At 39.5% G+C, this 15,811-nt stretch overlaps 1 protein-coding gene across 2 annotated transcripts in view; it reads right to left on the reverse strand.

The window, feature by feature from the left end:
- The window catches only part of DPYD (dihydropyrimidine dehydrogenase), a 609,807-nt gene that overhangs the window by 410,851 nt on the left and 183,145 nt on the right, over positions 1-15,811 (reverse strand). For both annotated transcript variants that reach the window (XM_077332983.1, XM_077332982.1), the window contains exon 4: positions 10,431-10,518. In XM_077332983.1, the coding sequence (XP_077189098.1) occupies positions 10,431-10,518 (88 nt within the window). The remainder of the gene's footprint in view (positions 1-10,430; positions 10,519-15,811) is intronic.

Consider the following 15,811-nt stretch of genomic DNA (forward strand, 5'->3'; position numbering starts at 1 on the left):
GGCTCTGCTTGGGTAAATCCTAGATTCAAATGTTTCCAGCTATGGTGCAGGAAGGGGGACCACAGGGAAACAGCTTTCGGGCTGGTTAAATGTTAATGAGGCCACCTATTAGTCACAATTTTTTAAAAACACAAGATCAATCATGTTGAAGGGAATGAGGAGCCTTTTGCTGAACAACACGTTAGCACCAGAACTTTGGATCAGGAGAGAGAGTATTTTATTCCTACCTACCCTAATTTACTATAATCTTGATCAAAGTATTTAGATACCAATGAGTAGATTAAATTCGTTATTAATGTCTAGAATTACACTGTTGTCAGAAAATTATACAGGGCCACCTAGTGTAAAATGTTGAATAGATAGGGTCTCCTAAGCAAACTGTTCACCTCTCCCTCAAACCACTGTTACGGAGTTACTCATTGCCCTACCTTGCCGGAGGGGGAAAAGATCAGAAGGTAGCATAGAAACTGCACCAAACTCTCAGAGGAAAATTCTGAAAGTTTCATTGAGACCCAAGTTGGTCTGAAACCAAGTAGCAAAAATTAATGTAGCTGTACTAGCTTCAAAGCCCGTTTGTAAGAAATATTAATTTTGGAAAAAAAACCCTGCGTACCCAGCTTGCTTGTTGGGGGGTAAATGGTAATGACTGGGGAAGGCACTGGCAAACCACCCCATATTGAGTCTGCCATGAAAATGCTGGAGGGCGTCACCCCAAGGGTCAGACATGACTCGGTGCTTGCACAGGGGATACCTTTACCTTTACTAGCATTTAAAATTTGACATATTTATGAGATTTTAAAGTTAAAAATAGCTAGTTTCTACACACAATATACCTAATAGTTAAGAGAAAACTGCAAGTTGACGTTCTGTTTAATCTTTACCGTTGGCTCTATAAATTTAGAAAAAGGGCCATGTAGGTGGCCCTGTCCGGGTCAGCTGGGCGCATCCGGATTGGGCTGGCCCCTGGAGCTCCTGCCTCCAGGAAATGCCCGCCCCACTAGGTAAGTTATAAATGGCACATACAAGGTTAAAGCAGTAAAACTGGGTTTGATAGGCCAGTAAGTATTGCATATAGCTTGATTTCCCAGTTTCCTTTCCTCCCCAAAAAGGGAATTTTTTCTCTCAATCTTAAAAATTTGCAAGGAATTTTACATCTCTAGTTTTGTAATTCTGCAATTACACATAATCCCAGCACCAGGCAAACTGTGAGTATAATGGACTAGTAACCCATCCAAATGTATTGGTTTACTGCAGAAAAGTGACCTCATAAGCTATTTTATGGGTACAATGTATCGTACTTGTTCCAGAGGCCCTTTCTTTCTAAAACCAAGATTTCTAGAGCATTTAGCTTTATATCCTGTGCTGTCATAGATTTTGTGGGGAATAAACTGTGCCAGCAGATATATTCCCTCCCAAAATTTTTAAATGAGAAAAGTTTTTAGAACCTTTGAGGAACATTTCCATTAATCAAAAGTGATGATTAAAATGAAATCACGCACATTTACAAGGGGAAAAAATAAAGTATTAAGATATTTAAAGATGGTATTTAAGATAATGGTGGTATTAGGAACTGTAAAAAAAGAAAAAAAGTAAAATGTTTCCATTAGGGGGAGGATGAGAAACTGTGATTATTTTAAGTAAGAAATTTGATTGCATGGACAAGACTGAGCGTGTGTGTACGAATGAAAGATTCTTCCTAATCAATAGGCATATGTGTTGAACTCTCTCCCTGCAGAACAATAGAGAATGATGAATGAGATAAATATTGTACGGCATATTGTATATTGAATATAGAGCACGTCAAGCAGGTTGATTTGGTCTCAGTGGGAGCATCCCATCACTAGTTAGAACACAGGCTTGGATCCTGTGCCTTGGTCCTGCAGGTACCGTGCTGTTCTCCACCGTGGAGACTGTGAAGTAGTTTGCTGTTGCTAAATACACCTGTCTTCTGTTGCTAAACACATCAGTGAGTCAGAAGTAACTAACACTAGAGCAGGGGTAGCCAAACGGTGGCTTTCCAGATGGCCATGGAGTACAATTTCCATGCTAGCATGGGTTCATGGTAACTGTAGTCCATGGACATCTGGAGATCCACAGTGTGGCCACCCCTATATGAGAGGAATGGGCTCCGCAGTGAAACCTGTTCATCAGATGAAACGTTGTGGAACCCTGGCTTTGGATTCATGCCAGAGGGAAAAATCAGTTCATCACCACATGGTAAATATAACTTAGCTATGTAAAACAATTCCTTCAAGTTGGCCTTTTTTCCCTCTGAAAAGTACTGGGAAGTCTTCCAGTTCGTATCACTGTCAATGGGCATGTGCACAGAAAAAAAATTTGGAACATTTTGAATTCGAAACTGTCCAAATGGCCCTTCAATTACTTACTTACTTACTTGGATTTTTATACTGCTAATTTTTTGCGGCTCTGGGCAGTTTACATGGAACATTATAACAATCTATAACATTATTACTTTTCAATAGAACATCACAAACTAACAGTAACAATAGCAACAACAACAACAAGCCTTTATATAAAAGTACAATATAAGGAGAGATTGTAACAGTAACAATTACAACACAACATGAATAACAACAACGCTGGGGAGATCAAATTGTTCAGTCATGGCAGGGTGTCTGGGGGTGAGGGGGACCAGCAGATGTTCTGAATCAGTCGGCCTCAAGCTAATGCCTGCCGGAGGAGCTCCCTTTCGCAGGCCCTGCAGAACTGTGGGAGTTCAGGTAGGACTCTGATTTCCTTAGGGAGCTTGTTCCACCAGGTGGGGGCCAGGATGGAGAAAGTCAAATCAATATGGCTGAATTCAAAGTAGTCCACATTTTGTGCATGTGTGTCCCCTTCCCATGTAGTAGAGAGTGTCTCCACTGCATGAGAAAGAGGGGAAGTATTTAAAGGGTGCACCAAGCAGTTGATCATGCTAGGCATATCCTTTATATGTCTTCCCTGCCTTCACAGGACACTCAGAAGGAGTGTCTCTTCCCTGCACCTCCTTTCCCCAAATCAAGCCGGCAACCAGATTATTAAGGATCGGGGAGGGAAGGCATGGAGTTCCCCATACTTCCCTTCCTCACTGTTACACAACAGCCAGCTCCAGAAGGCTTGAGGAAGGTGGTGGGGGACATTAAAAGAGCCTGCCAAACAGCTGGAAAATACTCAAATCAGCATTATCTGAACCATCCCTAGACAGCATTATTAACACAGTGATATCTATACAAATCAGGAGGGTAGTGTGTCAACACAGCTTTTGATACAAGATTTAGATATCCAGGATATTGCCAGGATCCAAACAAAATGTAAAATTAGACCCACCAGCCCCTCTTCCTCATAGTACAACTGAAGAAATTTTGAAAAGCTGACTGAGACGTGGAATTGGGGGCAGAAGAATGAGTTATTCAAAGTACACTGGGTTAGTCAAAGTCTAACCACCTATTTGTGTTCCAAAAACCACCCTGTATTGAGTCTGCCAAGAAAACGCTAGAGGGCGTCACCCCAAGGCTCAGACATGACCCGGTCTTTGCACAGGGGATACCTTTACCTTTTATGTATCTTTAAGACTGTAAAGTACATATCGTAATTAATTTCCCTTCTAGGAAAGCATTATATTAATACTGTTTGAATTTAATATGTTTGCTTTCAAGCTGAAAGAGAAAGATATCAAGCTTCTAACAAGTGTAAACTTTTAAATGTTGTGATCCTAATAACTCGCATTGTCTAAGAGGAAACGACAGAAAGACAGAAGTTAACAAACAAAAACAGTGACAGGATTATCAGTATGTCTCTTATTGCACCATTGATCTTTACATCCCATCATTTGACTTGCGTCATCATAACAGCCCCGTAATTTCACACAGCTGATGAAAAAGAACCACAAGTTAGCTCTTCTGTCATTTTAGTCTCTTTTTTTTGCCATCTAGAATGTGAGATAAGTCTTTTGCTGAAGCAGTGTCAGGGAGACAGTCTATTCTACATAATTATGCTATGGCAACAGAAACCTGCTGTCAGCCATCCTGGTACATTAAGTACTGATAGATATCTTAAGAAAAAGTTGGTGTTTCAAATACATTAAGCAACATTCTGACTTTTCTATTGAATGCTTTTGTACTACCTAGCAACCTGGAAAAAGATCAAGATGAACAGAAAATATTGAATAAAACTCAACTTTCAAAAACCCAGTGCCCTAGAAATCCTCCTAGAAAGGTTAATTAAAATGCAGATTTCTATGTAATTATAACTCTGCATAGCTGCTTCAGTTTAGTTCCTTTTTTTAAAAAAAAAAGCAGTCCTATTAAAGGTTTCATTTTGCTTCTGAACTCTGGCAGGTGATTGGGGGGGACAACATTCAAATGGCATGTAGATGACATCTATCCTGTATCTAAAATTAAAGACAGGGTTGGTTGTTTTTTTTTTCTTTCTGAAGCCCCACTTATTAAAATTAAATGTAGCCGTTTTAAATAGCATGCATGAGCGCGCATGGCTTGTGCAAATGAGTACAGACTTTCACACACAGTCTCCAATTTGCATGCACAATTTGAGCTGTCATTTTGAGAACAGGCCCTCTTGTGTCTTAACGCCTGTGTTTCATTACATTTTAAATCCTAAATGAAAGAATTAAACACAAAACAGAGAAAAGGGAAGCAGAAGTAATAAATAATTAGAGAGGCTGCAAGAAAGGAAAGGGGAGGGTAAGACTAAAAGATAGGTGAAACCAAGAATCAGGAAAGAGAGGACTAGAAAAGAGAGAGATGGAAGAAGGAAAGAGAAAGGAGAAGGAAAGAAAGCAAACTGCTCCAAAGAAGGTATGGATTGTATTTTGAGGTTTTTATGATGTAATAAATGAACTGATGATGATGATGATGATGATGATGATGATGATGATGATGATGATGATGATACCATCTTGATGTAGTTCAACTCTATTTTAGTGATTTGGGCGTCCACTAGGTGTGGGTTCATGATCCAAAACTCAGCACGAACTTGGCCTGGTTCTTAGCCCCAGAACCAATATTCAGGGAAGCCTTTCAGGTTTTCATAGGAGTCATGGTAGTTTCAATGATCAACTATTGTTGTGATCAGTTCACATGTCCTCTACCCCCCCCCCCAGTCATGGTCGTATCTGTTCATATTCACACTGAATATTGACTTACCGGGGGGGGGGGGCGGTAGTAGTTTTTTAAACATGTGCTGAAGCACTGCAGAATTTCAGCAGCATAAAGGGGATGCACAGAATATAATCTGCCCATCACACTACAACTGAGTTGTTCCTGGTCTACACGATTCACTTTTTATTGGTTGCCTCTTTTCCTGTGTGGAGCAGTCTCTGATTTACCTGATTTGCATCAGGTACACAGCTCCAGATGAATACCTAGTTTACTTTCCACCAAGAGGGGATCATTTTTAACACACACACCTTCTATGAGACAAAACTGTCCAGGTCAGAGATCAAGTGGCCTTGCTCCTGATGAACTAAGAGGGGGCTTATGTATGAGTAAGCTGATGACACCCAGCTCTTCCTCCTGATGGATGGCCGCCCTGATTCTCCTCCAAAAGTATTAACTACCTGCCTGGAAGCAGTGACAAAATGGGTCAAGCAGAGTTGCCTGAAGCTCAACTCTGCAATGACGGATGCCCTATGGCTAGATAAGAAGGGTCCAAGCAAGGAAGTTAAAGTGAAAGAGATAGCCCTACTGGTTATGCCAACTCAAGTGGCTACCTGTCAAAGCTTACCTTTGCTCCTTTTTTACAGTCTACAGATCCCCTCACATTTACAAAGACATTGCTATCTCCCAGAAGCATCTTGTACCCCTGTCCTCCTACATTAGCCACCTGTGGGGCAAGGAAATCTGGAGTTTTATATAGGCTCCAATCCATTAAGCACATCCAGTTGAGATGAATGGGAAGTAAACAAGACGATTGTGCCCAACAACTCACTTTGTTTCTCCTTCCCTTCCACTGAACAAACATTTGCTTTTTAGCAGAATATGTCTCCAGTGAAGGCATGAATAAATTATGAATACCTTCAAGCTTTTCAGCAAAATCATTTCTTTACATGCAACGTCTGATCTTCAGTAGCAAACAGTCTGTGTAGTGACAGAATATGTGCTTGTTGCCTGTCTCCCTCTCTGTTTAAACAAGTGTTCACAGTATGAGGAATCCAAAGTTGTGTCTCACTTATTGAAAGATACACAATAGCAACAGTCTGTGTGAACATCGCTGTGAATATTGACTAGAAAGACACAATGGAATAGTTTTGCACGCTTTGGAAAGCAGGCCTGTAATCCCTCCGTATGAAAAGGAAAGAAAGGAAGTTTTGGCCTAGCCTCTGTGAAATCTTAGAATCCTAGCACAATGGCAACCAAAGCTAGTGACATCCTTTACTCATAGAGGCCCAAGGCTCATTGAGTCTGGCAATTCAATTACCCTCTCAACCCAGAAAGACCACCTTCTCCCCCACCCCTTGCCCAGTTGAGGTCTACTGGCGAAGCAGCAGAGAACTCGTTACATTGTGCAAGGCCGGTAAATGTCTAAAATGCCTCAGGGTTGAGAGAACAAGAATCCCTGACCTTTTATGATTGCTACAGTGGTTTCCCAACAAAACACACTGCACACAATAAAGCTCTTAAATACCTGACAAAAGAATGCATTTGCTATACTCCACTGTCAAAATAGTCTGTTATAATGAAAGCTGCTTTAAATGAATTCCTGAGAGTTGGACTGTGGTCCCTGCCATCTTACTGAGGAAGCATTCACTCAAAAGGGTGATAGGCAGACTGTCACGAGCATGGCCTCCTGCAGCCCCTTTCTGTGTGCGTGTCACTCACATGCATGTGTATTTATAGTTTTCAGCTATTTTAGTACTAGGTCCTAACCCTCAGGTCAAATGGAAGCTTCCAATGCAGCTTGCTTCTATAGGAAAGTGTGTACAGCTATGGTGCTAACTCTGCTGAGTTGTCCAGTCCACTATTCCAAGTACAGTACTCTCCAAGATGTTATGCAGAGCTCTCTCTCTCAGCTCCACTTTTTCTCAGCTGGAGAAACCAGAGACCACATCCATCACCTCTTGCTAGGTATATGGTTGACTACTGAACTAAAATCCTAACCTTAACAGGTTAAGTAACAAAGGGCCCAGCGGGATGTAGTGGTTAAGAATGGTGGTCTCCAATCAGGAGAACTGGGTTTCATTTCCCACTCCTCCACTACATGCAGCCTGCTGGGTGACCTTAGGCCAGTCACAGTTCTCTTAGGGCTGTTCTTGCAAACCAGTTCTGTTAGAGCTATCTCAGCTCCACCTACTTCACAAAGTGTTGGTTGTGGGGAGAGGAAGGGAAGCTGACTTGTAAGCTGCTTGATACGCCTTTGGATAATAAAAAGTGGGAGATAAAAACCAACTCTTCTTCTAAAACCCATTTTCTTTCTATAGCTATTTCAGGCTAAAAAAGAATGGCTGTTGACAGCTTCCCATTCATGCCACATGCCTGCACAATATCAATATGGCTTGTTACTACAGGGAAAAGACAGAGATTTCAAGGTTCCTTGAGTCAACATGCTGAACATATAAGACAGCATTGTTGCTTTGTATTTCATATGCCTGAAAGAACATTTTTTTCATGTAAATATATGCAAAAGTTGTTTCATAGTTTAAAGAACACCCAAGTGTCTTCCTGCAGACAAAATTGATGGTCATTGTCCATCACAGCAATGTTTAAGCTAGTTAGACAAAAGCTTAACACAAAAATATTTCATGTCAGTATGTGCAGCATAATGCTTTTTTCTACAATCTAAGCAACATACAATTAATATAAAAGCTTATACACATTAAGTTTCCATGGTAAATTGTCAGCAAGCATTTCTGCCTTGGGTCTTATGTTAGAAGAAAGGCAAGATATTTAAACGTTCTAAATAAATGGATTGCAGTCATCTTCATATATTTTCTTTGGTATTGTGTGATCTATGAATCAAATAAATCAAACCATAGGTGCTACAGAACTACACTGTCCTCAAAGCTGGTCTGTAGAGGCCAAAGGATCATTCAATCTAGTGCTTTAGGTACACAATCTCCTTTTAATTTCATGCCCCATTCATTGAAATAAATAAAGGCTAAATAGCAGTGGTGCTTGGTGACAATCCAACCTAAATTACAGACCAGCTTTGCTAATCTGTTTCAGGAAAAGGACAAATTGTTTTGGAGCCACTTAAAAATTAACTACTTAATTGTGACATAGGCATTTTTGGGCAACAGCCTATATTATCAAACACATAAACAGCAGGGAATGAAGATTAGACATGGTCCTCATACAGATTGTTTCACTATAGTACATGTTTACATACTGAAAATTCAAAGACCAGAAGTTTAGCATATTGATGGTTAGGGTGCTGTATTGTCAAAGTGGGATCTGAGAGACCCATATTCAAATACCCACCTTTGCCAATGGAAGCCTGATGACTGAGCTTGGACCAGTCACATGCTCTCAGGATGAAGTAGAGGAAACAAATCACATTGGGCCCCCATTGGGGTGAAAGGCAAGTTAGAATCAACTGAATGACTGGCTGACTGATTCATTCATTCATTGAATGAATGATCACCTAAACAAGACTGACACCATTCACTGGTGCCATCCAACAAATAAGGAGAAACACCAGTAAATACTGACATTCACAAAATTTGCCTGGGGTTGAAATAGTCACCAAAGAATGCAGGTAATTGCCAAAATCCAGACATTCATGATAACATATTATAAGTATAACACTATACAAAAGTAAGCAGCAAACTTCAGCTGGTCAATATTAGAGTCATTTTAGCCATTAACCCATTTCAGAGCTTACACTCAGGAGGCCTGGCCAGATTTCACCATGTCTTCAGGAAAATACCATGAATAAGCCTTTCTCCATCTTATGCATTATGCCATCTCCTTACTGAAATAAGTGAATCAGGAGAAAGGGGGTGGGATTCTGCAGATGCATTCTATTAATATCAGCACTTTACACTAGCACAAAGAGCCTTCTGCTGACACACAAGAGGCTATTCCTGCATCAACAGTGCCAGACAAAAGTACTGCTGGTAGATCTAAAGAACACAATCCATTATATTTATTTCATTGCCAGATATTTCTACCCTGCTGAATTAGAAAGCCTGGACCTAAATGGATCTCTTGTAGATTCTACAAGAACCAGCATCAAATAAATGTGGAATCTGCCAGTTTACTTATTGTGTCCTATGCAGCATGAGCCAAAAGGGAAAGAATGTCAACACTGACTCCAAGGGCAAAGAATACTTGAAGAGGTCATTAGATGTATACCACCATAGCTGAAAGACAGTGCATTGTTGTTGTTACATCTATCAAATTTAGCACCTTAAGTGGATCCTGCTTGTTACTATTATTACATCTAGTCTGCAACACTGAGCAAGAAAAACAGGCTTTCATTAAAGGAATCTTTTGGAAGAAACATATTAATCTCTTCTTATGCAAGAACTCCACAGGATTTACCCCAAGACAGCCTTTCTCAACTTTTTTTTAACATTGGGAAACCCCTGAAACATTCTTCAGGCTTCCAGAAACCCCAGAATTTGAGCAGCCATAGAGAATACCAGCCAGAACATTACAAAACAAAAAGAATGGTGTGAGATCGAAAATCATGGTAGCAATTGAACCCTGAAATCACCGAGAGTCGGACTCGATTAACAGGTCGACATGCCCATAGATGATCGTATTACCCAATAAATGTTTAACACATTTTTGAAATGTCTAAAAAATTCAATAACTTTCACCCATTCACCCATTCACCCTTTTCCAGGGCCATCAAGAAGCCCCAAGGTTTCACAAAATCCTAGTTGAGAAAGCCTGATGTAAAAGAACAAAACTGAAATCAACTAAAGAAGATTTCAGCTTTGAAACTCCATAGCCAGTTTTGGCACCTGTGCTATCCTGTTTAGTTATTTTTCTATTAACAAAGCTCCACAAAGACCAGATATTTTCTTTATGGAGGGGAGACTCACAAAGATAATAGCCTGGCAGAGTTCTGTACTGACTATACTCCTGCAAATCCCTTGGTGTGTTGTTGTTTTTTAACATTTGTAACATCCGTAAAGAAAATCCTTCCAAGAAGCCAACGCTCATTCAAACAAAAAGATATATAATTATTTCAAACCACAGAGTTAATATACATACTGGCTATGCATTTACAGTGCAGTATCTCTGCAGGAAAGGCACAAGAATAATTATGCAATTAAGAAAAGTCTGTTAAATTTTATAATAGCTGCTCTAAACATTATTTCATTAAGCTACACACAAAGATAAGGACTGTAATTCAATCATAGAATGGGAAATGCAACAACTGCCGCTCCTGCCTTCCACTGACTTGGTGAGCCAGCCTCTCTTTTCTTTCTTTCCTTTTTCCTTTCCTTTTTTTTTTTTTACCTTGTTTGCAATACTTGTGATAAATGACTTGATGTCTAGATTAGTTGGGCAGCTCTTCTGACAGGGGGCATCTGCACACTTTAGGCACCTGGGGAAGAAAGTAAATGAGTTAAAGCGACTTACAGCACAAAACGCTGCCAACAGCATACGATTTTTCTGTGTACCTGACAGAAGCTAATCAATCTAAAAATTAATAATGCTTTACAGTTTGGGCACAGACGGAAAATGCTCCTGAGATGAATGCTATTATTCCCATGTCCCAGACAGGTAGAACAAGGCAAGCACACCCAGAACAATGTCAAAGCCAAGCCATAAAAGACAATTCCCTTATGCACTGGTGTGGTCATTTTCATTGTGCAAGGAGGTTTTCTTCTCCAGAGCTTCCAGGATACTTGGGGGAAAGGAACAGGCAGTTTCAATGAATTGTTGAAGACTTTCACGGGTGGAGACAACTGGCTATTGTGGGCTTGCTGAGCTGAATGGCTGTGGTCTGGTAGTTTTAGTCCCTGACATTTTCTAGTAGCTGTGGCTTGCACCTTCAGAGGTAGGAGAGGGCAAGATGGGAATTTCTCCATGCCAAAGTGTCACGTTCTACCTCTGAAGATGCCAGCGAGTTACTGGAGAAACATCAGGGACTAAAACTACCAGAATACCTAGAAAACCCACAACAACCGGCAACAGGCAGTTATTCAGAGAATCAGGAAACGCCATCAAGAGGTAGGGTTTGGCTTTTAAAAAATGAATCAGTCTATCAATCTTCCTGTTTCAATTCCTGGAATATTTAATGACAACTGATCGAGCCCAATGCTGAGCGTTGAATAATTAACATCAGCCAAGGCTTTTCTATACCGATTTTCATTAAAAAAAACAAAAAAAACTAGTGAATGTATTAGCCTGCAGAGAGAAATTGACAGATCATTGGCCAACAAAGGTTTGAATAACTGACAAAGAAAGGTTAAAATTGGGACCACAAAAAAAAGGAAACATGAAAATCCTAAGGCTCAGCAGAGACCATTGCTGTGTTAACTGAGTGTTAAAACACACTCAAACCTATGACAGAAGAATTATTGATGACTTTTGTCCCTGTGTTGTGACCAATTGGTTTTGACAGACTTTTCAATAAATTTTTAATCACCTTCAAAATCTGTGAACAGAGTGATGTGCGGAAGACTATGGACAACAAAAGTCTCTCTGAGACCACTTTATGAAAAACATATTACCTGTCTCCACAAATCCTTGAATTGTGCAATATCACTGTTGCACATTTGCCACTGGATTTCCCTGTAATGATTTCTACATTAATGATTTCTACAGCTCAATGAGATCACAGAACCCAATGATGTGTGGATGGATGCAGCTCAAGGACTGAAGAACAGCAAGAATTTTCTATCAGCCCAATCCAAATGATTCTTTTAATAAGATGAAGCCCCTTTTTGTGGACTTCTGTCTAGCACAAAAGAAGAATTAGAGAGCTGAGATGTCAGTCACAAAGTCCTTGGGTGGCTTCAGGCAACCCATTACTCATCTTCAGCTTCCAAACCTGAAAAATTGAGACCATAACAGTGCCTGTGTTGTCTATTGTAAAGATTAGTGAAATATTGGAGGTTAAGTACTTCAAATACTTACATGTTTTATATACATGCCAAGAATTATTATTATAACTATAATGTATGTTCCCAGCTTGGTGCCTTAGCCCCTGGTATGTCTCCTCATTAACCCCGCACAAGTAAAGCATTAGGATTCTAAGGGAGGGATGAAATAATAAAATATAATGGGAACTGGGCAGTAAACTTGGATTGCATATTGCAGCAGAATACTTAATCCATACACAAAAGCCTTTTATTAATGAAAGGTATTACACAGCTTATGTTTTTGGATTTTACTTTGAACCAACACAATACCTGCAACCTTAATTCATGTCCTTGTCCTTGGATATGCCTTAATTTGGCACCTTCTGAGTAGATTTCATTCTTGTGAAAGAACATGAGGGAAAAAAGTTGTGGATGAGAGCTGTGACTCTGAATAAGGAGAGGACTGTCCAATTGCAGTAAAAAGATTATGGAAAAATAACTATTGTATGAGCCCTTTTTTTTTTGGTCCCTGTCTTACAAAGTGAGAGTTGAATAAACTACAACTATTTTCAACAGGACAGCTGGAGAGACTGCATTGAAGAACTATCAATGTCTTAAATTTCGACCTGGAAAGATAGCATGTTATATTAAGAATTGACCAGGAAGCCATTTTAAGTGGTCTAGACTCTAGAACATGTATAGGTTATTATGTGATGTCATTATGCATCTTTTTTACCAAATAATATATTATATCTCCTTTTTTTATTATTGAGCAGGCTTGCAAATAACAGCTGTTGAAAATGTCAAATGTTAATGAGGCAGAGGGCAATGCAAACTTGAATTAGTGGCATTGGGTGGGGGGGGGGAGAGAGATGGGCTGGGAATGCCGTGAATATGCCAGTATAGACAGACTCTTATAACAACAGCATCTTCCAATTCTCAGAGCACTCCGCAGACTAAAGTGCATCAGGCTGCCATTAATCCCACTTATCACTCTGACAGCTCAGTAATTACACTACTGCTATAGCCCAGGTACTGCAGTTGTAATAAAATATCAACCGCTGTGCAGGATGCATGATGGTGAGATGTTTTATTAAACTTGGGGGGGTAGATCATCAAGTGACATTAGTGTTGACCTATTTTTTTTTCTATCTGACAATAAATTATCCTTTGACCATGTCATAATACATATTACAAAGTGCATTTACTGTACCAAAACAGCAAAAAGAAAAAGGCAGAGCATTCCAAAGAACCAAGTAAAAGGCATTGGAGAGGCACACCAGAATGTTATTGTGTAAACAGATTTAAATGCTTGATACTGTAAGAAATCACAGAAATAGCTCTATATTTAAGGAGAATATGCCAACAGTTACTGAAAACTAATTGCCCTATGTAACAATAGGAACTTTAAAGCTAAGTGACATTTTTTTTAAAGTTCATCTTCAGAAGTTCTCTTTAACTTATCCAACTAACTTCACTGCTATGCACTTGAACTAAGACCTATCTTAAAAGTATGCCAAGTATCAGGTTGAATCCTATTAGCTTTTTCACTCTGAGCTGATCACTGTCTTCACAACAGCCCTTGTCTCTCTTGCTCACTTAGGTCCTGCAACGTTCTGCAAAGGATTTCTGGTGGTCAAAACAGAACCCTCCTTCATCTTTCATCTGCAGAAAAGCTGATAGGATCTAACTCATTAATAATATTTTTATCTAAAATAATTCACAAGAGCTAGAGTAATGTAAAATGTGCTCTCTATGGAAATATTTCTGCATCGCCACGTGAATGGATCAAGTACCACCACTAAAGACATTGCATCTAAACCCAATTCCAGTGGTCTTCAACCATCTCCAACCAAGGCCCAATGAGCTGCAGGAATCTGGCAGGAAATCACATGACAGGAAGGGGGCAGCGTTATGATAGGCTAGGATCGTGGATAGCAGACCAAAACAGCTAGGGTTGGGAGACAGAAACTGTCACAGGAGCTATACTGTAGTGAGAAACAAGTCAAAGGTCAGAGTAGTGAAGGAATACTTTCTACAACTTAGTAATTTTGTCTGCTATTCCTCTCACCATGTTTGTGAAAAGACCCAGTGTGGTGTAATGGTTGCAATGTTGGACTAGGATTTGAGAGACCCAAGTTGCCATGGAAGTTCACTGGATGAACTTTGGGCCAGTCACTAGAAACCTCTCACTTCACAATGTTATTATGAGGATAAAATGGTAGAGAAAAGAACGTTGTCAGCTGTTTTGTGTCTTCATTGGGAAGAAAACTGGGATATAAATATAATATATGAATAAGAAAAACAGGAGGCATATGATACTAGCCATGTACACACGCATAACTGGCATGCAGGATCTTTCCAAAAGACAGCAACAACAACAAAAATAGTTCTGGACATGCTCAAACCCAGCAAGTTAGTCTATACCAAACCTATGTGAGGGTTCCATAGCAGAGTGTCACTGCTATGTTCTGTATATAGAAAAGGCCCAGATTTTGTTATGATCTTCAGTACAAAAGTAGTTGTTGAATATGCAAAATAGTAAAACAGCATGTGGACAGTTTCCATACGTGAAACAGCTCCATGCTTCTCAATTGCAAAGACAAAAGAAACCAACATCATACATTTAAGGATGCATGTAAGATTGTTGTTCCGTGCATACATTTCATACATGTCTTCAAGCTAACATGTGGGAAACCCGTATTCTAGTAGTAGGTGTACAACCTCCTACTTCTAATGTCATTACAATGAGCAGCAATCATCCACACATCTTGCCTAACCTGTAAATAATCACACTGATGAGGTACCTTATAAATAATACCTTATTTTTGAGGATGAAGAAAAGGCAAATCAAAGTGGTATGAAGAAACGGAACCAGTATACCCTATCTCCTAATTTACTGATTTACTGATAATTTATTCTGGCCTTATATCTGCACCTTGATGATTCCTATTTCATTATCTTAGGAAGTGTGCATGCACATGAAAGCTCACCCTAGAATAAATCTTTGTTGGTCTATAAGGTGACTTGTACTCAAATTTTGTTCTTCTACTTTAGACCAACACAGCTATGCACAAGAATCTACCTTGTCTCCTAGATCAGAGTAATACAGACCTCTCCCAAGTCACATGGAAACACATGAAAGAGATCTATAGGTATTAAAATCATAATGGAGATCAACTAAGTGCTCCTATAATATCATAATAGATGATTGCTGGAGACTTACAAGCTAAAAGTTAATAAGTTCCCTCCTTAGTAAAGTTACCTCCATCCCATCTAATTCTTACATCTCTTTCATAGGTGCAAAGATCTTTCCGTTGCCCCTTGATTTCAACTAAAGAGGATTTAAACGGAATTTGTTGGTCTCAACTCTGATATGACTTCTCAGGAATTCTGGAGATTGCCCAAAATGTTTTGATAAAGCTTGTTCTGTTGAAAATTGTTCAATAAATTAATTATGCTAATGTGTTAAACTTATATTTACTGTTAGAATTGTTACTGATATGTTGTGTTATGACTGTTATTTAATATATGATGGATTCCATGATGTTCCATGTAAACCGCCCTGGGCTATATGGGAGGGCAATATAAAAATCTAAGAAAATTAATTAATTAATTTAATTTTACAAAGCAACTTTTCCACTTCTGGCCACAAGACCAACTCCATGACCTGAGAAGCTACTGCTACTTTGGCACAGGTGAAAAAGAGAAAGATCAAAGCAGAACAAATCCACATAGTGGCAGTTGGGCAAAGCTGCTAATACTCACAATGGGCAATGCTCATAACTGCTGGAAAATATTTACATTGTA

Source organism: Paroedura picta, chromosome 4 (assembly GCF_049243985.1).
Source record: "Paroedura picta isolate Pp20150507F chromosome 4, Ppicta_v3.0, whole genome shotgun sequence".
NCBI lineage: Eukaryota > Metazoa > Chordata > Lepidosauria > Squamata > Gekkonidae > Paroedura > Paroedura picta.